The following is a 26,337-nucleotide window of genomic DNA, read 5'->3' on the forward strand; positions in this document are numbered from 1 at the left end:
CTTTCTAACAGGACTTCACCTATCTTCTCTGCCTGGCTTATTTTTCAGTTCTCACAATAACAGTCTCCCTAGAGTACATCTGTCCCTCTCTTCTCATCTCATGAGTTAGGTATTTCTGATATGCACCACTTTAACTCTCTGTAAATATCTCCATAAAATCATTCCCCATAAGCATTCTTTTTTTACTGACTTGTTCCCATAGAGAGATTATTAGCAAACTGAGAAGTGGAAGAGTGTATTCCATTTCTGTATCTTCAGCACTAAGCAGAATGCCTGGCAGCTTGGAGGGCTCCATATGTATTTAATGACTGGATGGATAGGTAAATGAACTAGAACTAGATTTAAGTACAAGGTGCAATGGGCAGGGAAGGCTATAAGGAATATAAGGAACTCTGAAACCAATACATAAATTAACACTGACTTAGTAGAGAGGCAGTATGCCTTGGACAAGAAACAATCTGAGAAGAGGCCTAGAGGTGGGTGTAAACGTGTTGCACAGCCAGGATGAGGAGGCAGGGATATTTGGAACTGTGAGATTATGCTGGCAAGTAGACTTCACAGGAGTGGGAATATTAAGGCCTTAAACAGCAAATAGAGCTGTTCATTTTTGATGCACTAAGTAAAAGGGGAGCTATTGCTATTATAATCCAAAGGTCAAAAGAGGTTGTAATGTTTTCACTGAAGTTGTTGAGTCTCATTGTTCTTGTTGTTGTTCTTTCCTGAGTGTTAGGCTGTAATTTTTTTCCAGTCTTGTTCTGTGTGACCTAATTAATACGGCTCATTTGGACAAAATTGTTAGGAACATTGATAAAAATTATTATGATCCTACTGACTGTTACTGTCATGTAAGCATTTAAAGCCAGAGAAAAACTCTGGTAACTGAAAAACTTTAAAAGACCTAAGCTTCAAACCACTCTTTATGCTTTAGCATCACATAAAGATACACTGAGCCCTCTGTGTCCAAAAGTTCTGCATTCAGGGATTCAACCAACCTCAAATCAGAAATATTTTTTAAAAATTCCAGAAAGTTCCAAAAAGCCTAACTTAAATTTTCAGCACACAAGCAACTATCTTACATAGCATTTACATTGTATTAGATATTGAAAATAGTCTAAAGATGATTTCAAGTTCATAGGAGGATAGGTGTAGGTTACATGCAAATACTACAAGGGACTTGAGCATCTGAGGATTGTGGTATCCATGGGGTCCTGGAACCAAGCCCTTGAGGATACAAAGTGATGACTGTACTAAGTGACAAAACCAAGGTACTGTTGCTATTAATGTCAAATAAAATCTATTTAAATGAAGGGACAACTATTTTTGGATAACAAAATATGACATGCTGCAGAAAAAAATACTCTCACTTTCAAAGAAGTTTACTTTTTTCTTTAAGATACTAGTAAAAATTTTAATTGTCAATTAGTCTGGGAAATACAAGAAGGCTTCACTCATATCTTGTCCTCTCTATCCTTACATGCTGTTTCATCTTTTAGTTTTCTGGTCTAAGCTTCTTTACATCATGGAGGATGGCCCCCTGAAAAAACAAAGCAGAAGATGCCTCTTCAAAACTAGGTCTGGAACTCACACAGTCTTACATCTGCCACATTCTTTTGGTCAGAGTAAATCAGAAAGCCAGCTCAGAATCAGGAGGAGAGGAAACTGACTCCATCTCTTGAGAGTATGCAAACAAAAAGGAAAAGAATTGAGGGTGGTCAACTTTGGAAACCAAACAAACACTGTATCTCCTTCTTCCTGACCCCATCTTCTGGAAATGTGGTATTTAAGCAAGTATAGGGCAATGTGGGAATTTATAGTCAAACTGATCTAGAGTTGCATTGCATTTCTGACCCTTCTAAGTAACACAGTATAATAAAAGCCCATCCAAGAATTAGAGACATAATATAAAGAGAATTGCTTATAAATGGTTGTAGCTGTTGGTTATTTATTTATTTATTTATTTATTTATTTATTTATTTATTTATTTATTTATTATCTTTTTAGGGCCACACCCATGGCATATGGAGGTTCCAAGGCTAGGGGCTGAATGGGAGCTGTAGCTGCCAGCCTATGCCACAGCCACAGCAATGCTGTTGTTGTTCTTAGGTGAGTAATTGAGAATAACTTTCTTGCATACTTCTACCTTCTATTCAGAAGGGGAATTGAAAGACTAGAAGAAAATTGTGATGCTCTTCTGAGACATCTCAAATGACTGAGAGACACTCTGGCCTTCTAATGTAAGAAGCCCCCCCCTTTTTTTTTAAAAGTTTTACTGAAGTAAAGTTGATTTACAATGTTGTTATAATGTCTGCTGTTCGATAAAGTAAGTCAGTTATATATGTGCACACATCTAGTCTCTTTCAGATTCTTTTCCCACACAGATCATCACGGAATACTGGGTAGAGTTCCCTGTGCTATATGGCAGGTCCCCAATGGCCAACCATTCCATATATCACAGTGTGTATATGGCAATCCCCAAACCCCATCCTATCCTTCCCCCCAACCTGTCCCCTTTGGTAACCGTAAGTTTGTTTTCAAATCTGTCTTTTTCTGTTCTACAAATAATTTCATTTGTATCCTTTTTTTAGATTCCACATTTAAGTGATATCATGTGATGTTTGTTTTTCACAGCCTAACTTCACTTAGTATGATAATTTCTAAGTCCATCCGTGTTGCTGCAAATGGTATTATTTTATTCTCTTCTATAGCTGAGTAATATTTTGTTGCATATATGTACCATGTCTTCTTGATACATTCCTCTTCCAATGGATATTTAGGTTGCTGCCATGCCTTCGCTATTGTAAATAGTGCTGCAATGAATATCAGGGTCCATGTATCTTTTCAAATTGTGATTTTCTCCAGATAAATGCCCAGGAGTGGGATTTCTACAACATAAGGTAGTTTTACTTTTACTTTTTTGAGGAACCTCCATATTGTCCTCCATAGAGGTTGTACCAATTTACATTCCCACCAACAGTATAGGAGGGTTGCCTTTCCTCCACACCCTCTCCAGCATTTATTGTTTGTAGACTCTTTCATGATGGCTATTCTGGCTGGTGTAAGGTGGTACCTCACAGTAGTTCTGATTTGTGTTTCTCTAATACTTAGCGATGTTCGGCATCTTTTCATGTGTTTATCAGGCATCTGTCTGTCTTCTTTGGAAAAATGTCTATTTATTTTGCCCATTTTTTGACTGGTTGTTTGGGTTTTCTGATATTGAGCTGCATGAGTTATTTGCATATTTTGGAGATTAATCTCTTGTCAATTGCATCACTTGCAAATATTTTCTCCCACTCTGTGGGGTGTCTTCATTTTTTATGGTTTCCTTTGCTGTGAAGAAAGTTTTAAGTTTAATTAAGTCCTATTTGTTTATTTTTATTTTTATTACTCTAGGAGATGGATATGAGAAGGAGGGACATATACAAACTGAGTTCTGAAAAGATACTGCTGTGGTTTATGTCAGAGAGTGTTCTGCCTATGATTTCCTCTAAGAGTTTTAGTGTATCCAGTCTTATATTTAGGTCTTTAATCCATTTTGAGTTTATTTTTGTGGATGGTGTTAGAGAGTGTTCTAATTTAAGTATTTTACATGTAATGAATCTCTTGTAGACAGCATATATATGGGTCTTGTTTTTGTACAAATTCGGCCAGTCTATGTATTTTGACTGGAGCATTTAGTCCTTTTACATTTAAGGTAATTATTGATATGTATGTTCTACAAACTGTAGCCCAGGGCCTACAGACATTTCTACCACTCATAGCAACGTGATGACTAATGGCAAGCCTCACAAACCTAGCCCTGCCCCCATCCATCAACCTAATTGGAGAACTACTCATCATCACAGCATCATTCTCCCAGTCTAATATCACCATCATCCTCATAGGACTTAACATGTTAATTACAGTCCTACACTCCCTCTATATACTAATTACAACACAACGAGGAAAATATACTCACCATATCAACAACATCAAACCATCCTTCACACATGAAAATGCTCTTATGGCCCTCCACCTCCTACCACTATTATTACTAACCCTAAACCCTAAGACAATCTTAGGGCCCCTGTATTGTAGATATAGTTTAAGAAAAACTCTAGATTGTGGATCTAGTAATAGAAAATTAAATATTCTTATCTACCAAAAAAGTTTGCAAGAACTGCTAACTCATGCTCCCACACCTAAAAACGTGGCTTTTTCAACTTTTAAAGGATAACAGCTATCCGTTGGTCTTAGGAACCAAAAAATTGGTGCAACTCCAAATAAAAGTAATAAACCTATTTGCCTTACTCACACTAACCACACTAGCTATTCTCACAATACCAATCATAATATCCAACTCATCTACAAAACTGACCTGTACCCTAATTACGTAAAAACCACCATGTCCCACACCTTCACTATTAGCCTAATCCCCATATTAATATTTATCCACACAGGTCAAGAAATAATTATCTCAAATTGACACTGAATAGCCCTCCAAACTGTAGAACTGTCACTTAGCTTCAAAATAGATTATTTCTCAGTAATATTTATTCCCGTAGCACTATTTGTCACGTGATCAATCATAGAATTCTCCATATGATATATGCACTCAGACCCTTTCATTAACCGATTCTTCAAATACCTATTACTATTCTTAATTACTATGATAATCCTCGTAACTGCTAACAACCTTTTCCAACTTTTTATTGGCTGAGAGGGTGTAGGAATTATATCTTTCCTACTCATTGGATGGTGACGTGGACGAACAGACGCCAACACAGCCGCACTACAAGCAATCCTATACAACCGCATTGGAGATATCGGATTCGTCCTATCCATAGCATGATTCCTATCCCATTCAAATGCATGAGATTTCCAACAAATCTTCATACTAAACAATAAGTGCCCAAACATACCACTAATAGGCCTACTCTTAGCTGCAGCAGGGAAGTCAGCTCAATTCGGACTACACCCCTGACTACCCTCAGCAATAGAAGGCCCAACACCTGTATCAGCACTACTGCACTCCAGCACAATAGTAGTAGCCGGAGTATTCCTACTCATTCGCTTCCACCCTCTAATAGAAACCAATAAACTAGTCCAAACCATTACACTATGCCTAGGAGCCATCACCACCCTATTCACAGCACTATGCGCCCTTACCCAAAACAATATCAAAAAAATCATAGCCTTCTTAACTTCAAGCCAGCTGGGCCTAATATTAGTAACAATTGGCATCAACCAGCCCCATCTAGCATTCCTCTATATCTGCACACATGCATTCTTTAAAGCAATATTATTCATATGTTCCGGATCCATTATTCACAGCCTCAATGATGAACAAGATAATCTGAAAAATAGGCAGACTGTACAAAGCAATACCATTTACAACAACCAGTGCTAATCGTTGGAAGCCTGGCATTAACAGGAATACCTTATCTCACAGGATTTTACTCAAAAGACCTAATCATTGAAGCAGCAAATACATCATATACAAACGCCTAAGCCCTACTAATAACACTCATTGCCACATCCCTAACAGCCACACCCGAATCATTTTCTTCGCACTTCTAGGACAACCACGCTTCTCACACTTAGTCTTAATTAATGAAAACAACCCCCTATTAATTAATTCTATTAAATGCCTTCTAATTGGAAGCATCCTAGCTGGCTTCTTTATCTCCAACAACATCCCATCAATGATAGTACTGCACATAACAATACCCTATTACCTAAAACTAACAGCCTTAGCCGTAACTATTATGGGCTTCATGTTGGCACTTGAACTAAACAACTACACAGTACTTAAAATTCAAGTATTCATCACAACCATACAAATTCTCCAACATACTGGGCTACTACCCCTCTATCATACACCGCCTACCAACATACTTAAACTTTTCAGCAAGCCAAAAAGCCGCATCATCACTCCTAGACCTAATCTGACTAGAAACCATTCTACCAGACAACCTCCTACATTCAAATAAAAATATTAACTCTAGTATCTGACCAAAAAAGCCCAATCAAACTATACTTTCTCTCATTCCTCATCACCATTTTAATTGGCATGACACTATTTAATTACCACGAGTAATCTCCATAATAACAACAACCCCAATAAGTAATGACCACCCGGTAACAATTACTAATCAAGTGCCATAACTATATAAAGCAGCAATCCCCATGGCTTCCTCGCTAAAAAACCCAGAACCACCAGTATCATAAATCACTCAATCCCCAAGTCCATTAAACTTGAAAATAATTTCCACTTCCTCTTCCTTCAAAGCATAATAAACTATACAAAATTCCATCATCAATCCAGAAACAAACACCCCCAGAACAGATTTATTAGAGACCCAAACCTCAGGGTACATCTCAGTAGCCATAGCAGTCGTGTACCCAAACACCACCAACATACACCCCAAGTAAATTAAAAAAAACGTTAGACCTAAAAAGGACCCACCAAAATTCAACACAATACCACAACCAACCCCACAACTCACAGTTAACCCAAGACCCCCATAATTAGGAGAAGGTTTTGAAGAAAATCCAACAAAACTAATAACAAAAATAATACTTAAAATAAATGCAATGTATATTGTCATCATCTCACATGGAATCTAACCACGACCAATGACATGAAAAATCATCGTTGTATTTCAACTACAAGAACACTAATGACCAACATCCAAAAATCACACCAACTAATAAAAATTATCAACAACACATTCATCGACCTCCCAGCCCCATCAAACGTCTCATCATGATGGAACTTCGGTTCTCTCCTAGGCATCTGCCTAATCTTACAAATCCTAACAGGCCTATTCCTAGCAATACACTGTACACCACACACAACAACCGCCTTTTCATCAGTAACACACATCTGCCGAGGCGTGAACTACAAATGGATCATTCGCTACCTGCACTCAAACAGAGCATCGATATTCTTCATCTGTCTGTTTATCGATGTAGGGCAAGGCCTATACTACGGATCCTACATATTCCTAGAAACAAATATCGGAGTCATCCTACTATTTACAGTCATAGCAACAGCTTTTATAGGCTACGTATTACCCTGAGGACAAATATCATTCTGGGGAGCGACAGTCATCACAAACCTACTATCGGCAATCCCGTACATCAGAACAGACCTCATAGAATGAATCTGGGGAGGCTTCTCCGTTGACAAAGCAACCCTAACACGATTCTTTGCCTTCCACTTTATCCTATCCTTCATTATCACCGCCCTTGCAGCTGTATACCTCCTATTTCTCCAGGAGACTGGATCTAATAACACCACAGGAATATGGTCTGATATAGAAAAAAATCCCATTCCACCTGTACTATACCATTCAAGACATCCTAGGAACTTTGTTCCTAATCCTAGTCCTACTGATCCTAATACTATTCTCACCAGATTTACTAGGAGACCCTGACAACTATACTCCAGCAAATCCACTAAATCCACCACCCTACATTAAACCAGAATGATATTTCCTGTTCACCTACACAATTCTATGCCCAATCCCTGATAAACCAGGAGGCGTACTAGCCCTAGTGTTCTCAATCCTGATTCTAGTACTCATACCCATACTACACACATCCAAACAACGAAGCATAATATTTCGACCACTAAGCCAATGCCTATTCTGAGTACTAGTAGCAGACCTTGTTACACTAACATGAATTGGAGGACAGCCCGTAGAACATCCATTCATCATCATTGGTCAACTAGCCTCCATCCTATATTTCCTAATTATCCTAGTACTAATACCAATTACCAGTATCATTGAGAACAACCTCTTAAAATGAAGAGTCTTTGTAGTATATAAAATACCCTGGTCTTGTAAACCAGAAAAGGAGAAACACCCCTCCCCAAGACTCAAGGAAGGAGAATAACTCCGCCATCAGCACCCAAAGCTGAAATTCTAACTAAACTATTCCCTGGTCAAGCCACGCCTCCACCAATTACAAAAACCTTATATTGTATATCAACCAAAACACCAAGTGCCTTCCCCCTATCTTTAAAACAAAATTACAAAAATTTTCCACGCCAAACAAACGGACATACGACCCAAAAAGCACGACTCACCAAAATGAAACCGCCATGCAACAATGTATTCACTACTTCCATAACTCACACAGTATACACAATGTATGGCTACATGACTCTATGTTCACTTATATTTCATGTAATTTATAACCCTATGTATATCGTGCATTAACCGCTAGTCCCCATACATATAAGCATGTACATATTATTATTAATATTACATAGTACATATTATTATTGATCGTACATAGTACATTTAAGTCAAATAAATTCCAGTCAACATGCGTATCACCACCATTAGATCACGAGCTTAATTACCATGCCGCGTGAAACCAGCAACCCGCTTGGCAAGGATTTCTCTTCTCGCTCCGGGCCCATCGTGGGGGTTTCTAGTTATGAACTTTATCAGACATCTGGTTCTTACTTCAGGACCATCTCACCTAAAACCGTTCACTCTTTCCCCTTAAATAAGACATCTCGATGAACTAATGACTAATCAGCCCATGCTCACACATAACTGAGGTTTCATACATTTGGTATTTTTTAATTTTTGGGGATGCTTGGACTCAGCTATGGCCGTCCGAGGCCCTAACACAGTCAAATCAATTGTAGCTGGACTTCATGGATTGCAGGTCTGGCATGAACAGCTATAAGGACTTCATGAATTGCAGGTCTGGCATGAACAGCTATAAGGTGCTATTCAGTCAATGGTTATGGGACATAGAATGCAGTACACGTGCGTACACGTGCGTACACGTGCGTACACGTGCGTACACGCGCATATAAGCAGGTAAATTATTAGCTCACTCAAACCCCCCTTACCCCCCATTAAACCTATGCTCTACACACCTTATAATGCCTTGCCAAACCCCAAAAACAAAGCAGAATATACAGATACAAGAGGCTTAACTCATGTATGGCAACATCAAACGACGTACCTTGTCACATAGCCCAACCTATCTTGTAATGCACCTACTAAATACACGTCACGAAAGCAGGCACCTACCTCCCTAGATTTTACGCCCACCTATCACAAATAAATTTAAAATTGCAATACAATAATGTCACAGGATCTGCGCACCTATTTAAGTACATTTATTCATGGGCTAGCACTAGTAAAAGTTAATGTAGCTTAAGTTAACCAAAGCAAGGCACTGAAAATGCCTAGATAAGTTTAATAACTCCATAAACACACAGGTTTGGTCCTAGCCTTTCTATTAATTCTTAATAAAATTACACATGCAAGCATCCACGCCCCGGTGAGAATGCCCTCTAGATCTTAATAGATCAAAAGGAGCAGGCATCAAGCACACCTAAATGGTAGCTCACAACGCCTTGCTCAACCACACCCCCACGGGAAACAGCAGTGATAAAAATTAAGCTATGAACGAAAGTTTGACTAAGTTATATTAATTTAGAGTTGGTAAATCTCGTGCCAGCCACCGCGGTCATACGATTAACCCAAATTAATAGATCTACGGCGTAAAGAGTGTTAAAGAAAAAACTACAATAGAGTTAAGCTATAACTAAGCTGTAAAAAGCCCTAGTTAAAATAAAATAACCCACGTTATTATTACCACATCTGTTCAACTGCCACGGTATTCTGACCGTGCAAAGGTAGCATAATCACTTGTTCTCCAAATAAGGACTCGTATGAATGGCCACACGAGGGTTTTACTGTCTCTTACTTCCAATCAGTGAAATTGACCTTCCCGTGAAGAGGCGGGAATAAAAAAATAAGACGAGAAGACCCTATGGAGCTTTAATTAACTAATCCAAAAGTTAAATAATTCAACCACAAAGGGATAACATAAAACTTAATATGGATTAGCAATTTTGGTTGGGGTGACCTCGGAGTACAAGAAACCCTCCGAATGATTTTAATCTAGACAAACCAGTCAAAATAATTACAAATATCACTTATTGATCCAAAATTTTGATCAACGGAACAAGTTACCCTAGGGATAACAGCGCAATCCTATTATAGAGTTCCTATCGACAATAGGGTTTACGACCTCGATGTTGGATCAGGACATCCAAATGGTGCAACCGCTATTAAAGGTTCGTTTGTTCAACGATTAAAGTCCTACGTGATCTGAGTTCAGACCGGAGTAATCCAGGTCGGTTTCTATCTATTACAAATTTCTCCCAGTACGAAAGGACAAGAGAAATGAGGCCCATCTAATAAAGCGCCTCAAAGGTAATTAATGATATAATCTTAACTTAATTAACTCACAACAAATCCAACCCTAGAACAGGGCGTGTTAGGGTGGCAGAGACCGGTAATTGCGTAAAACTTAAACCTTTATTACCAGAGGTTCAACTCCTCTCCCTAACAACATGTTCATAATTAACATTCTAAGCCTGATCATTCCCATCCTATTAGCCGTAGCATTCCTTACCCTAGTAGAACGAAAAGTACTAGGCCATATGCAATTATGAAAAGGACCTAATGTCGTGGGCCCATATGGCTTACTCCAGCCTATTGCTGATGCATTAAAACTATTCACCAAAGAACCCCTACGACCAGCCACATCGTCCATTCCTATATTCATCATCTCACCTATCCTAGCCTTGGCCTTAGTGCTAACAATATGAATTCCACTACCAATACCCTACCCCTTAATCAACATAAACCTAGGAGTACTATTTATACTAGCCATATCAAGCTTAGCAGTCTACTCCATCCTATGATCAGGATGAGCATCCAACTCAAAATACGCACTTATTGGAGCCCTACGAGCAGTAGCCCAAACAATCTCATACGAAGTAACACTAGCAATCATCCTACTGTCAGTACTCTTAATAAACGGATCGTACACTCTATCCACCCTAATCACAACACAAGAACACATCTGAATAATCTTCACATCCTGACCCCTAGCCATAATATGATTTATCTCAACCCTAGCAGAAACCAACCGAGCCCCCTTCGACCTCACAGAAGGAGAATCAGAGCTTGTCTCAGGCTTTAATGTAGAATACGCAGCCGGACCCTTCGCCTTATTCTTTATAGCAGAATATGCTAATATCATCATAATAAACGCATTCACAGCAATTCTCTTCCTAGGGGCATTCCACGATCCACATACATCAGAACTATACACAATTAACTTCGTACTAAAAACACTCACATTAACAGTTATCTTCCTATGAATTCGAGCTTCCGATATGATCAATTAATACAACTACTATGAAAAAGTTTCCTACCCCTAACGTTGGCCCTATGCATATGACATATCTCACTCCCCATCATAACAGCAGGCATCCCCCCACAAACATAGAAATATGTCTGACAAAAGAGTTACTTTGATAGAGTAAAAAATAGAGGTTCAAGTCCTCTTATTTCTAGAATAATAGGACTCGAACCTAAACCTGAGAATTCAAAATTCTCCGTGCTACCAAAATACACCACATTCTACAGTAAGGTCAGCTAAATTAAGCTATCGGGCCCATACCCCGAAAATGTTGGTTCATATCCTTCCCATACTAATAAACCCCATAATCTATGCTACCCTTGTCATAACCTTAATGTCCGGAACCATACTAGTAATAATTAGCTCACACTGACTACTTATCTGAATAGGATTTGAAATAAACCTACTTGCAATCACCCCAGTACTAATAAAAAACTTTAATCCACGAGCCATAGAAGCAGCCACAAAATACTTCCTAACACAAGCCACAGCCTCCATAATACTAATAATAGCTATTATTATCAACCTCCTATACTCCGGCCAATGAACCATCACAAAAATATTCAACCCAACAGCAATAATAATCATAACCATAGCTCTAGCCATAAAACTAGGACTCTCACCTTTCCACTTCTGAGTCCCAGAAGTAACTCAGGGCATTTCACTGCAAGCAGGACTACTATTATTAACATGACAAAAACTAGCTCCACTATCAGTACTATGCCAAATTTCACAATCAATTAACCCTAACCTAATATTGACTATAGCCATGCTATCAATCCTAGTCGGAGGATGAGGGGGTCTAAACCAAACCCAGCTCCGAAAAATCATAGCATACTCATCAATCGCACACATAGGATGAATAACAGCAGTACTACCATACAACACAACCATAACAATCCTAAACCTGCTAATTTACATTACAATAACACTAGCAATATTTATATTACTAATCCACAACTCCACAACCACAATCTTATCTTTATCCCACACATGAAATAAAACACCCATCATTACAAGCCTAATAATAATAACACTACTCTCAATAGGAGGCCTACCCCCGCTATCAGGATTTATACCAAAATGAATAATTATCCAAGAAATAACAAAAAATGAAAGCATTATTATACCAACACTTATAGCCATAGCAGCACTGCTGAACCTTTACTTTTACATACGACTAGCCTACTCCTCCTCACTAACCATATTCCCATCCACCAACAACATAAAAATAAAATGACAATTCGAATATACAAAACAAATAAAACTACTCCCCACAATAATTGTACTATCAACACTAATCCTACCCATAACACCAGCCCTTTCATCCCTAAACTAGGAATTTAGGTTAACACAGACCAAGAGCCTTCAAAGCTCTAAGTAAGTACAAAGTACTTAACTCCTGAAGACTAAGGACTGCAGGACCCATCCTACATCAATTGAATGCAAATCAAACACTTTAATTAAGCTAAGTCCTCACTAGATTGGCGGGATTACATACCCACGAAACTTTTAGTTAACAGCTAAATGCCCTAATCAACTGGCTTCAATCTACTTCTCCCGCCGCCCAATACCAGACACCCCTGTTCGCCTGATCAGTGCTAATTATGGCTGTATTGTTTCTCCTATCACTACCCGTCCTAGCAGCTGGCATTACCATGCTACTAACAGACCGCAACCTAAATACAACTTTCTTCGACCCGGCAGGTGGGGGAGATCCAATCCTTTACCAACACCTATTTTGATTTTTTGGGCACCCAGAAGTATATATCCTTATTCTACTAGGGTTTGGAATAATCTTGCACATTGTAACTTATTACTCAGGAAAAAAAGAACCTTTTGGATACATGGGTATAGTATGAGCTATAATGTCCATTGGACTCCTAGGGTTTATCGTGTGAGCCCACCACATATTCACTGTTGGTATAGATGTAGACACACGAGCATACTTCACATCCGCCACAATAATTATTGCCATTCCAACTGGAGTAAAAGTATTCAGCTGACTAGCTACCCTCCATGGCGGCAATATTAAATGATCACCTGCAATGCTATGAGCCCTAGGGTTCATTTTCCTATTCACTGTAGGAGGTCTAACAGGTATTGTACTAGCTAATTCATCTCTAGACATTGTACTACATGACACATACTATGTAGTTGCACACTTCCACTATGTCTTATCTATAGGAGCAGTATTTGCCATTATAGGAGGCTTCGTTCACTGATTCCCCCTATTCTCTGGATATACACTCAACCAAGCATGAGCAAAAGTCCACTTTGTCATCATATTCGTGGGAGTAAACATGACCTTCTTCCCACAACATTTCCTAGGACTGTCTGGAATACCCCGACGATATTCTGATTATCCAGATGCATACACAGCATGAAACACTATCTCCTCAATAGGCTCATTCATCTCATTAACGGCAGTAATATTAATGATCTTCATTATCTGAGAAGCATTTGCATCAAAACGAGAAGTATCTGCAGTAGAGCTAACAAGTACAAACCTGGAATGACTACATGGATGTCCCCCTCCTTATCACACATTTGAAGAACCAACATACATTAACTCAAAGTAGTTGTGAGAAAGTAAGGAATCGAACCCTCTTCCACTGGTTTCAGCCAACACCATAACCATTACGTCTTTCTCGATAACCTTGGTATTAGTAAAATATTACATAACTTTGTCAAAGTTATATTATAGGTGAAAGCCCTGTATATCTCCATGGCTTATCCCTTTCAACTAGGCTTTCAAGACGCCACTTCACCCATCATAGAGGAACTCCTACATTTTCACGACCACACCCTGATAATTGTATTCTTAATTAGCTCCTTAGTACTATATATTATTTCACTCATACTAACAACAAAACTGACACACACTAGCACGATAGATGCCCAAGAAGTAGAAACAATTTGAACAATCTTACAGACCATTATTTTGATTTTAATTGCCCTGCCTTCTCTACGAATTCTATATATAATAGATGAAATTAATAACCCATCCTTAACCATAAAAATAACAGGGCATCACTGATACTGAAGCTATGAATATACAGACTATGAAGACCTTACCTTTGACTCATACATAATCCCCACATCCGGCCTGAAACCCAGAGAGATACAACTACTAGAAATGGACAATTGAGTAGTCTTACCAATAGAGATGACAATTTGAATGCTGGCCTCTTCTGAGGATGTATTGCACTCATGAGCCGTCCCATCTCTCGGCCTAAAAACAGATGCTATCCCAGGACGATTAAATCAAACAACCTTAATATCTACACGACCCGGTCTTTATTACGGACAATGCTCAGAGATCTGTGGATCAAACCACAGTTTTATACCCATTGTACTCGAATTAGTCCCACTAAAATACTTCGAAAAATGGTCAACATCAATACTAACAGGTTCATTGAGAAGCTAGTCAGCACTAACCTTTTAAGTTAGAGATCGGGAGCTTAATCCTCCCCTCAATGATATGCCACAATTAGATACATCTACATGATTCATCACTATTTTACCAATAATCATAGTTCCTTTCATCTTATTTCAATTAAAAGTCTCAAACTATACTTACCCTATGAGCCCAGAGCCAACTGAATCTAAAGTACAAAAACAAAGCTTGCCCCTTGAGAAACAAAATGAACAAAAAATTATTTGCCTCTTTCATTACCCCTATGATAATAGGACTACCCATCCTCACTTTAATCATCATGTTCCCAAGCCTACTATTTCCTGCACCTAAATGGCTAATTAACAATCGCATGGTCTCTGTTCAACAATGATTAGTCCAACTCACATCTAAACAAATGATAGCCATTCACAATCAAAAGGGCCAAACCTGAGCACTCATATTTATATCCCTAATTATATTTATTGGCTCAACAAACATCTTAGGTCTACCACCACACTCATTCACACCTACAACACAACTATCAATAAACCTGGGCATAGCAATCCCCCTATGAGCAGCAACTGTATTCACAGGATTCCTCTTCAAAACTAAAGCATCATTGGCCCATTTTCTACCACCAGGAACACCAGCTCCGCTGATTCCAATACGTGTAATTATCAAAACGATAAGCCTATTTATTCAACCAGTAGCCCTAGCCGTACGACTAACGGCCAATATCACAGCAGGACATCTCCTAATTCATCTAATTGGAGGAGCTACTTTAGCATTACTCAGCATCAGCACCGCAATAGCCCTCATCACATTTATTATTCTCATCTTGCTAACCGTCCTTGAGTTTGCCGTAGCTCTAATTCAAGCCTATGTATTTACATTACTGGTAAGACTGTACCTACATGACAACACATAATGACCCACCAAATGCACGAGTATCATATAGTTAACCCGAGCCCATGGCCCCTTACCGGAGCTCTATCAGCCCTCCTAATAACACCAGGCCTAATCATGTGATTTCACTTCAACTCAATAGTCCTACTGTCCCTAGGACTACTAACCAACACCCTAACAATATATCAATGATGACGAGATATTATTCGAGAAAGCACTTTCCAAGGCCACCATACGTCAGTTGTCCAAAAAGGCTTACGATATGGTATAATCCTATTCATCATTTCTGAAGTCCTATTCTTCACTGGATTCTTCTGAGCTTTCTACAACTCTAGCCTCGCACCAACACCTGAGCTAGAGGGTTGCTGACTACCAACAGGCATCCACCCACTAAATCCACTAGAAGTGGCACTATTAAACACTTCAGTCCTGCTTGCCTCAGGAGTGTCTATTACCTGAGCCCACCACAGTCTCATGGAAGGAGACTGCAAACATAAGCTCCAAGCACTCTTCATTACCATCGCACTGGGCGTATACTTCACCCTACTCCAAGCCTCAGAATACTATATGAAGCACCCTTTACAATTTCTGATGGGGTATACAGCTCAACCTTTTTTGTAGCGACAGGATTCCACGGACTGCACGTGATCATTGGAGCCACTTTCCTGGCGGTCTGTTTCCTGCGACAATTAAAATTCCACTTCACATCTAGCCACCACTTCAGCTTTGAGGCTGCAGCCTGATATTGACACTTTGTAGATGCAGTGTGATTATTCCTTTACGTATCAATCTATTGGTGAGGTTCCTATTCTTTTAGTATCAAATAGTACAACTGACTTCCAATCAGTTAGTTTCAGTAAAACCTGAAAAAGAATAATAAATATCATACTAACCCTACTTACAAACATAACTATGTGTTTGTGTGATTGTGGGCTTGACCTTGTCCTCATACACGCATACTATCTCACTGCCGGGAGAAGAGGCTACAAGTAGCCACTGGAGCAAAGAGGATGAGAGATACATGTAGCTGACGTGGATCCTAGTTTCAGCTTGGATCCAAGCCCAAACGAACTCAGCCAAGATTGCAAAACATCATTCAACTTGCAGAAGCATGAGAGAGAGAAAAATACTTGCTGTATGCATTGAATCAAGGATTTTTAAAAATACAACACAAATGTGACAATAGCTGACTCAACAAACTAATCAAAGAACTACATAGGTATTTCCTCACCCTTCCAGGGCAAAATTTGCTTCCTTATTTATCCAGGCAAGGTACATTAGATTAACTGCTAGAATTATTAACTGAGACTTTAAACAATATGAAATTACTTGAAAATAACATTCTCTACAAAAACTATTTATACAGTTACTATATTAAAATACATATAAATTTAAACTATCTTATACCATCAACAATATGGTCATCCTGACATTCACCTGATTTTTTTTTTGTCTTTTTGTTGTTGTTATTGTTGTTGTTGCTATTTCTTGGGCCGCTCCCGCGGCATATGGAGGTTCCCAGGCTAGGGGTTGAATTGGAGCTGTAGCCACCGGCCTACGCCAGAGCCACAGCAACGTGGGATCTGAGCCGTGTCTGCGACCTACACCACAGCTCACGGCAACGCCGGATCGTTAACCCACTGAGCAAGGGCAGGGACCGAACCCGCAACCTCATGGTTCCTAGTCGGATTCGTTAACCACTGCACCATGACGGGAACTCCTCACCTGATATTTTTTAAGGTCTAAGTTACCAGGCACGTGTGAGCATCATTTAGTCCCCTAATCAGGTGTGCACAAGGAGTGGTCAACAGTTCAATAAGTACAGGAAAGAAGATCTATCTAGAAACTTTCTGACACATTCTTATCACCTTTGTCTCATGGTGTCTCAAGTTGATTACAATATTCTTTCTTGCTGACTTAGCTACTTCCAGAAGTTTTACTACTATTACTGTTCACTACATTTCTCTATCTCTTTTTTACTATTTTCTCTTTAATAGAATTTTAAACAAAGTATCACCAAGAAGAAAATTCTCCCAGAAAAGCTATCTTTCTAATTTAGAGCAATTTGGTTCCTGGGAATAAGAGGAAAGAACAGTAAAATATTCAAATTTTGACAGCTAAGTTATGTGTAATGTATGTTCTACACATTTCAAGCAAATCACTTATCTTACCTGTGCCTCAGTTTCCTTTCTCATCCATGAGATGGGGAAAAGAATATATATACCTACACTTTTCAGCTCTGAAATGATCAAATGATGTGCCGGAAAACACTAAAGTATAAATCATCTTTTCTCTTCTTTATTTAGAGGCAGTTTTCAGCCATATCAAATTTTCTCCTTACAAAAAAACCTCACTATTTCAATAGTTTATCTTTTGTTCAGAGTCTTCCACAAGATAAGAAAGTGTTTTCTCCTTATAAAAGCAAAGAAAAATTTTTATACGAAAACTTCCTTTTCTAGATTTCTATTGTAATGCTGCTATTATATGCTTGATTGAGATTTTATTGCTACACAATGGTGCAAATGGTCCAAAATAGATCTTATCAAAGTATATATTGCTATTATGATTGATATGTTTGTACCAGGGTTGTAAATGTTTCATAAAATATGTATGTTGCTTTCTTTTATTTGGTTTTGTTCTCTTTAATTTCTCCATGATGTTTTTGTTTGAAGCTGATGTGTCTAATTCATCTATGACTTGGTCACTGCTACGTGACCTTTCTTTCTTGGTGTTTGTCTTTGGGCTATTTATCCAGCCATTAGTCCAACCAGGAAAAGGAAACATAAGTTAGTTCCATTCAAATAGTAAAGGGTTTAACATAGTAGAAGTGTAAAAGGAAATAGTTGGTTAAAACCATTTTTGAGATTTTCAAATATTATCTCTATATTATATATTTCTCTGTATATATTTATTATCTATATATCTTATACCTCACTGCCATGAATATCTCAGAAATTTATTGTTTACTGAAATTCCTCTACACCTTATAAAAATGTCAAATCATAAAACCTGGGTTAAAAAATCTATCCAGTTGCTAAGATAAAATTCATATTTAAAGACCTGGATTAAAACTGAAGTGTCATAGGAAATACTTATTTTTATTTAAAAGCCCAATGTCTTTTATAAACTTCTTAATTAAAATGACAATGAATGTAAACATGTCGCAAGAGTCATCACGACATTAAATGTAGATGCAATGGAACCTGAAATTTAATAATTCTGGAGAGTTTCTAAGTTTTGGAAAAGTATGACTCTAAGCCATGAAGAAGGTAATTACTTCAAAGCTTGTTGATTTATTCTGAGAAAATAAATTTTTAAATATCATACTCATCCTAAGGCTCAGCTGGTGTCTTACATTACAGATAATATGACTGTAATAGATCCCATAAACTATGTACCACTGAAAATAGAAAAGGACCTGTCTAATGTAAATACCAAATATTACACATTAATCACAATCTGCTTTCCTATCAGTTTCACATTTACATATAAGTACAAGGCATACAATCATTTTCTTTTTTTTTTAAGTGGTTTTAGGTGCATTTAAAAAAAACTGCATTATGCTTGTAGACATTGGCATTTTTAAAAGCTGTTCAAATTGAAATCAAATTAGAAAAAACAGTTAATATTAATTTTAATAGGACACAAATGACTCAGTCTAGGAAAAGCTGATAATGAGTTGTTCTACTTTGCTATCATAATGTACATTTAATGTGTTGTCCTTCACATAGCAACATGATGCCACCATCAATAGAACACATGCTTTGTGCTGTTTTTTGAATGGCAATAATGAGTTTTTCTGAAGTGAATACAGTACAGAACTGAATTTCACCAAATTCTTTAGATGCCATGCTAGAGTTATTGAGTATATAGGTTTAATGCTTTATAGAATGTATTTATTTCTTTATTCATTACTTTATTATGCTTGTAGTTTAATAATATTCTGAGTAGGTTAATTTATTCATCAACACTAAATAAGAAGTTACTATCTCTGCTAATTAAGAGTAAAAATATTAATTGGATATTTACAGGAACTGCAAGCTCTGGCATCAAAATATTGATTTTATAAATATATATAATAGAATTATAGGTGATTACATTGTTTTATATATACTCTAAGTCTTCTACAATGAGTATGCTTCTCTGCCTATTCTTTAAATTTTGGATTGCCTTCATATTTTTTATCTCATTCTGTACTATCTTCCTTGCCAGTCTCATTCTTGTTCATTCCTTCCATTTTCAAATACGTGCTCATGACTTCAGATGTGCATCTCAAGCCCAGACCTCTTCTCTAACATTCAGCTTCATATGTACTTCTGCCTACCTGACATCTTCACTTGAAGATTTATCAACCCTCTTTAAATTGAACTCACAACCATACCTCCAAATGACATCCATTCTTATCATTCCCACCCTTGGTAAACTGTGCACTTGTAGAATTCCCCATCTCAGTAGGTGATGCAACTGTGAATGCAGTTGCACAGGTCCTGGACATTGCAGGTATTTTTGACACTATATTCTCCTACATGTGCAAACTAGCACATGAGTCCAGTACAATATATGCACCTTGGAAATTCTAGCTACCATTATGGTCAGAAGTTCTGGAATCATTTTTTTTTCCAGGTGTTACAGGCAGAATTTTAAGTTTATCCACCAGTGACTCATACTCCTGTTTATTCCCCTCTCCCTGAATGTAGGAGGGACCTGTGAAGAGATGGGATATCACTCCCATGATCAGGTTATGTTACATAGCACAACTGACTTTAAGAAAGGGAGATTATCCTTGGTGAGCCTGACTTAATCAAGTGAGCCCTTAAAAGGGGCAAGACCCTGTCTTCCTAGTGAAAGGAATTCAAAGTGCTGGGGATTCTACATGAGGGAGATTCTTTATTACTGGCTATGAAAATGGAGAGGGCCATGTGGCTGGAATGAAATCAACTTCAAGAAGCTAAGAATGGCCCCATACAGCCAGCAAAGAAATGGAGATCTTAGTCCCACAGTCAGAAGGATCTTGATTCTGCCAACAAACTGAATCCTCAGAGCAGATTCTTGCCCAGAGCATCTGGATAAGCACACAGCCCATCCAACATGACACATCGAAAGTAAGGACCTGAGCAAAAGAACACAAATGAATTGTACCTACTGACTACTGACCAAGAGAACTGGGAGATGACAAGTGGATGTTATTTTAAGCCACAGCTTTGTGATAATTTGCTCTGCAGCAATGGAAAATTAATACACTGGGTATCTCAAAGGATGGATAAAGATTAACTTTTAGGACCTTCTCAAAGTTTCAACTCAATAAATATTTCTAAACAGTTAAGGATGTAAAGTTTACAAAGTACTTTCTCATATATACTTTGATCATCCCACCAACTCAGCAAAAATAATATCCTTATTCTCCATTCTAATTTTTTTAAAATAGAGTCTCATACAGGGTAATTTTAGTGATCAAGATCACAAAGGCAGAGAGTGAAATGATGCCTAAAATTTAAAACAAGAAAAGGTATAACTAAGCAATGATCATCTTAAAAGAGTGAGACCAGGATCACTTATTAAACACTAAAGACTCCCCAGGACCAGGGCTAGAGTGAGACAAGTGAAGCATTCACTTGTTTTGAGTTCAAAATTTAAAGTAAGGGAGGAACCAAAAAAAAATCAGTGATCAAGATAAATTATGTTTCAATTCAATATTTTAAAAATCAAAGTAAATGCCAAAATCCATAAGAAAATATCACACTTTTAAATAAATATACTATCTACTAGCTAAAAATAGGGTCAGATAAGTGAGGCAATCACTCTCAGGGTCATACAAGTATAGGGTCAGATCTTATATTTATTTTTTATTTTTTTATTTTTTGTCTTTTCTAGGGCCACATCCGCAGCCTATGGAAGTTTCGAGGCTAGGGGTCGAATCCGAGCTGTTGCCGCCAGCCTACACCAAAGCCACAGCAACGCAGGATCCAAGCCGCATCTGCGACCTACACCACTGGCTCATGCCAACGCCGGATTGTTAACCCACTGAGCGAGGCCAGGGATTGAACCCTCAAACTCATGGTTCCTAGTCAGATTCGTTAACCACTGAGCCATGATGGGAACTCCAGATCCTATCTTTATTTAAAACTGTGATATTTGTATTTATTTAAAAATAAAATTTATTTTATCATTCACTTCACCTCAGTCCTGGCCCTGACTCAGTAACATGTACATTTTGACACTTCCTTATCTTCCATTTACTAGGACATGTTAACATATTCTATTTCTGAAACAAACTTTCTACTCTGTTATTTTGGTTGCCTGGAAAATGGCAAAGTTATAGGTTCAAAAATATAGTTCTCTTAAGCTGACAAAGGGGTTCCTGGCTATGTCAGTCTGAGCATACTGGCACAGGCATTGGGCTCATTGAAGACAGCGCGTCCACCCCTCTAAAATGGCCTCAATCACTAATATGTCTTGATCCTTACATCACTATCTTGGGTGAAGCTGATGTTTTAAAGAATGAGGCATGGGGATGAGGAGGCCTTCAGAAATGCTGTCCTTCCTTGGCAGTGTGACCATTGAAAGAGCTGATATGGTATTGGAACCAGAAGATTTTTAAGTGTGGATAATTTGTCCAAGTTGAACTAGGACAGAAAAGTAAAGGTTAACAAAGTCTTAAGTTTCTGAAAGGCTCGTTATTGTCAGGGACCAAACTGCTCTAAATGGAGAAACAGGATAGGTGGAAAGACAGGGAGAGAGGGAGGTTGTAATAGATAAAGAACTCTAATACAATTTTTTTTCCTACTGTACAGCATAGTGACCCAGTTACACATATATGTATACATGCTTTTTTTTTCTCCCATTATCATGCTGTCATAAGTGATTAGACGTAGTTGTCAGTAGATTTGATTTGCATTTTCTAACAATCAGGGATGTTGAGCATTTTTTCATGTGCTTGTTGGCCATCTGTATATCTTCCTTGGAGAACTGTCTATTCAGGTCTTTTGCCCATTTTTCCATTGGGTTGTGCTAACAGCTGTTTTATAACCTAAGACACCTTATCCACAGTTTGAGAGTCTTTGCTACACAACATTCTATATTTCCAGGCTCTTTAACTTAGAGACATCCAAAAATGTTACCTCCTCAAGAAGTAAATATTCACTCAAAAATCTAAATGTTTAATTTACTAGCAAGTGAAATGAGAAGTTGGAAAAACTATTTTAATAAATTGAGAAAACATACTAGCATATTTATTCAAACAAATCAGGTATTTTTGCACTGGCCACATTAGTGGAATCCTGATAAGAAGTCCATTAGGACAGTCCTATATTGAATAGGTCTGTGAACCCAGAAGAAGGAGTGCCACAATCTGTTTTTGTGTCTACATGCATACTACTTGCAAAATCCAAGTTAGAACTTATAAAGAAAAAAAATAAATCTCAACTAGCATAATGATGGTAAACTATCTAGAAAGAGCAGAGAAACCATATCCCTTCAAAGAAAGCTGTCTTTGAATAAATCAAAGGAAAATTTTATATGTCTTCTAAAATTATAACTATCTTTAGGCACATATAATGTGTCATGTGACACACACTAGGGTCTGAACACTGATTATTCCAAAGCTGCTCATTAATAGTCATAAATAACAGATGAATTATTCAGCCAGTTATTAACTGGTTTAGTTCTCAAGCAAGATATTTCATTATTAAGATAAAAATATATAAAACAATTTTGAATGAAAGAATATTCTGATATTGATTAAAGAAAAATTTAGCTTTCTTTATCTCTTTCTCTCTATCTCTCTGTCTCTCTCTGTTTCTCTCTTTTGGCAGTAAAATAGGGCCACTGTAAGGCTGATCTCAAGAAAACAAAATGAAGGATAACAGAAAGTTCTACCTATAGATATTATATTTCAGCTAATAATTTGAGAAGGAATGATAGAATTAGAGAATTAAAACTCAGGAGCCTCTAATGGATTAATGGATGGCAGTGATGATCTTCAATGACTGCCAATATCACCACAAAGGAAACTACAGTCTATGTATCTTCTAATAGAATTGCAGTGTCACCTCTAGAGTGGTTTGCCAACAAAGAGTATTGGCATTCGGCATGTTAACAGACAGAAAAGACAAAGTATTTAATCATTGGCAGAAGTAAAGAACTTTTGATAAAAACTCAACACCAGTTCATGGTAATAACTTCTAGAAAACTTACATTAGAATGGAATTTTCATATGGTAAAATCAAGAGCAAACATATGTAAGTGTGAAATGTTAGAAACAGTCCCAATAAAGTCCAGAAGAGGACAGAGAGGTATGGTACCAACTCTACTATTCAAACCTGGACTGGATTGCATGGCCAACATACAGTAATACACAGCATTACCAAAATAAAAATTATAAATAATGAAAGATGATATTCTAATTAAAAACACCAAAGAAATTGGCTGCCAAATATTAAAATATATAAGGAACTTAAGCAAGCTGGTACAGAAGATCACCACACCAAAACCAAGACTCTTTCCACACAAAACAAATAACTAATTAGAATATGTAATAGAAAATAACACCATTCAAAATAGCATTGATATCCCAAATACACCTAAAAAGAGAACTAACAAACTTGATCTTTATGGAAGCAAATAGGAAAAAAAAAAATTACTGATGCACTAAGGTAAAAGAAGACTCAAATAGAACAATATTATGTTTCTTCATGGTGAGTAGAATATTGTACAGATGTCAATTCTTCTTAAATTATTTACGGGCTTATGCCTTACCTGATAGGTTTCGCACTGAATCAGCAAGGAAGTAACCCAGCACCTACAAGGCATCAAGGTAAGACACTGAGTGAGGACTGAGTGAGGACTGAGTGAAGACTGAGTGAGGAACCCCCCAAATTAAGGGGCCACAAAGGGGCCCCTACTGTCAGTCCCATTAGACTCAGGTGCCCCCCTACATCCTACCTGGGATTCTGAGTGAAATGAGAACCTTGGTCAGAGGCCAGCTGACTTATCTCAGGAGAGGAAGAAGTCCCAGGCCCTGTCAGGAGTCAGGAAAAACTCCTTCCAGAGTTCTGCATGATTCCTCAGTCTCCCAGAACCGAGACGGAACTCCCCATAACCCCACCCCTGCTATAACTCCTGCTGGGAGGATGGGGTGGGCGTGGCAAGAAGTGCTCACCCTGACTTCTGCCACACCAGCCATGGAAACTTAGGCTTAGGTCTGAGGAGTGTGGTCCCATATCAGCAGAGGGAGGAGTTCCAGGATTGGACTGGTGTCAAGGTGTTTGAACTGAAGGGACAGACTCCTCCCAGCACTGAGGTGTCCTCACAAAGTCCCGCCATATTCTGACATGTTCCATCCCCACCCTTAACCCCAAGGGGCTCAAACAGGGCTGTTAGGCCCAACGCCCCTCCCCAACTCTCAGTGGGAGAATTTGTGGTGTGAGAAGCCCTGGTCTGAAGGGGCAGCCTCAAGTCAAGAGCAGGAGGAGTTAAAAGACTGGTCAGGAGCCAAGTTTAGTATACTGGGTTAGAACTGAGATCACAAGCCTCTGCAGAACAGAGGAGGTCCACAGAGTCTCACCACCCTTGTTTTGTGGTTTCCTAAAACAGTAGCCATAAGAAAATCAGCAAAGGCAGCTTTTCTTGGCAGCCAAGGTGGAAGAATCTCCCTGCTGAGGCTGTGCACACCATTTCTTTCTCTGTCTCCTAGGGCAACCTCTCCAAAAACCTAATTGCTTGAACAACTGCGCCTACTGTCCCTGACCAAAGTCATCATGCCTCGAGGTCAGAAGAGTAAGCTCCGAGCCCGTGAGAAACGCCGCCAGGCCCGTGCTGAGACCCAAGGTCTGGAAGATGCTCAGGCTACTGCCGCAGCAGCAGGAGAGCCCCTGTCTCTGGTCCACGCTCTCACTGAGGACAGACCTCAGAATTTACCTGCTGCTGAGACACCTAGCACTCCTGAGGCGCCACAGGGAACCACCGAAGCTAGCGCAGCTGTTTCATGCACCAATTCGGATGAAGGTACCAGCGGCCAAAAGGAGGAAAGCTCAAAATCCTCCAGGGGCACTGAGGGCTCACGCAGAGATCCTTTAAACAAGAAGGTGGTTTTGTTGGTACAGTTCCTGTTGCAAAAGTATCAAAAAAAAGAGCCAATTACGAAGGCAGACATGCTGAAGTTTGTTATTAAAAAGTACAAATATCATTTCAATGAGATCCTCAAGAGAGCCTCTGAGCACATGGAGCTGGCCTTTGGTGTTGATTTGAAAGAAGTGGATCCTACCAGGCACTGCTACACCCTTGTCAGCAAACTAGACCTCACCTTTGATGGAACGATGAATGAAGAAGAGAACATGCCCAAGACTGGCCTTCTAATGATTGTACTGGGTGTGATCTTCATGAATGGCAAGTGTGCCCCCGAAGAGGAGATCTGGGAAGTGCTGAATATGATGGGTGTATATGCTGAGAGGAAGCACTTCCTCTATGGGGATCCCAAGAAGGTTATCACTGAAGATTTGGTGCAGCTAAAGTACCTGGAGTACCGTCAGGTTCCTGACAGTGATCCTCCTCGATATGAGTTCCTGTGGGGCCCAAGGGCACACGCTGAAACCAGCAAGATGAAAGTCCTGGAGTTTTTAGCCAAGGTTCATGATACTGTGCCCAGTGCATTCCCATCCTGGTATGAAGAGGCTCTGAGAGATGAGGAAGAAAGAGCCCAAGCCAGAGCTGCAGCCAGGGCTCGACTTGCTGCCATGGCCAGTGTGAGCTCCAGGGCCACAGCCAGCAACCTCTCCCATGCTAAGTGAAGTCCGAGGACAGTT

The 26,337-nt window shown here is 38.7% G+C and overlaps 1 protein-coding gene and 4 pseudogenes across 2 annotated transcripts; all 5 read left to right on the plus strand.

The window, feature by feature from the left end:
• Positions 1–437: 437 nt before the first annotated feature.
• Positions 438–5,928, plus strand: LOC125117969 (NADH-ubiquinone oxidoreductase chain 5-like; annotated as a pseudogene).
• A 731-nt stretch (positions 5,929–6,659) lies between these two features.
• On the plus strand, positions 6,660–7,797 carry LOC125118819 (cytochrome b-like; annotated as a pseudogene).
• A 6,098-nt stretch (positions 7,798–13,895) lies between these two features.
• On the plus strand, positions 13,896–14,702 carry LOC125118820 (cytochrome c oxidase subunit 2-like; annotated as a pseudogene). The gene has a single exon (XR_007132900.1). The product of XR_007132900.1 is annotated as a cytochrome c oxidase subunit 2-like (transcript).
• A 177-nt stretch (positions 14,703–14,879) lies between these two features.
• LOC125118821 (ATP synthase subunit a-like) lies at positions 14,880–15,560 on the plus strand (annotated as a pseudogene).
• Positions 15,561–25,293: 9,733 nt separating this feature from the next.
• Positions 25,294–26,337, plus strand: LOC125118527 (melanoma-associated antigen B18-like). The gene has a single exon (XM_047765115.1). The coding sequence runs from the start codon at positions 25,294–25,296 to the stop codon at positions 26,320–26,322; it is 1,029 nt and encodes a 342-aa protein (XP_047621071.1). The 3' UTR covers positions 26,323–26,337.

Source organism: Phacochoerus africanus, chromosome X (assembly GCF_016906955.1).
Source record: "Phacochoerus africanus isolate WHEZ1 chromosome X, ROS_Pafr_v1, whole genome shotgun sequence".
Lineage (NCBI taxonomy): Eukaryota > Metazoa > Chordata > Mammalia > Artiodactyla > Suidae > Phacochoerus > Phacochoerus africanus.

Excerpts from the sequence above, each read along its gene's own strand:
- LOC125118527 (XM_047765115.1), top strand. The coding sequence starts at position 25,294 with ATGCCTCGAGGTCAGAAGAGTAAGCTCCGAGCCCGTGAGAAACGCCGC.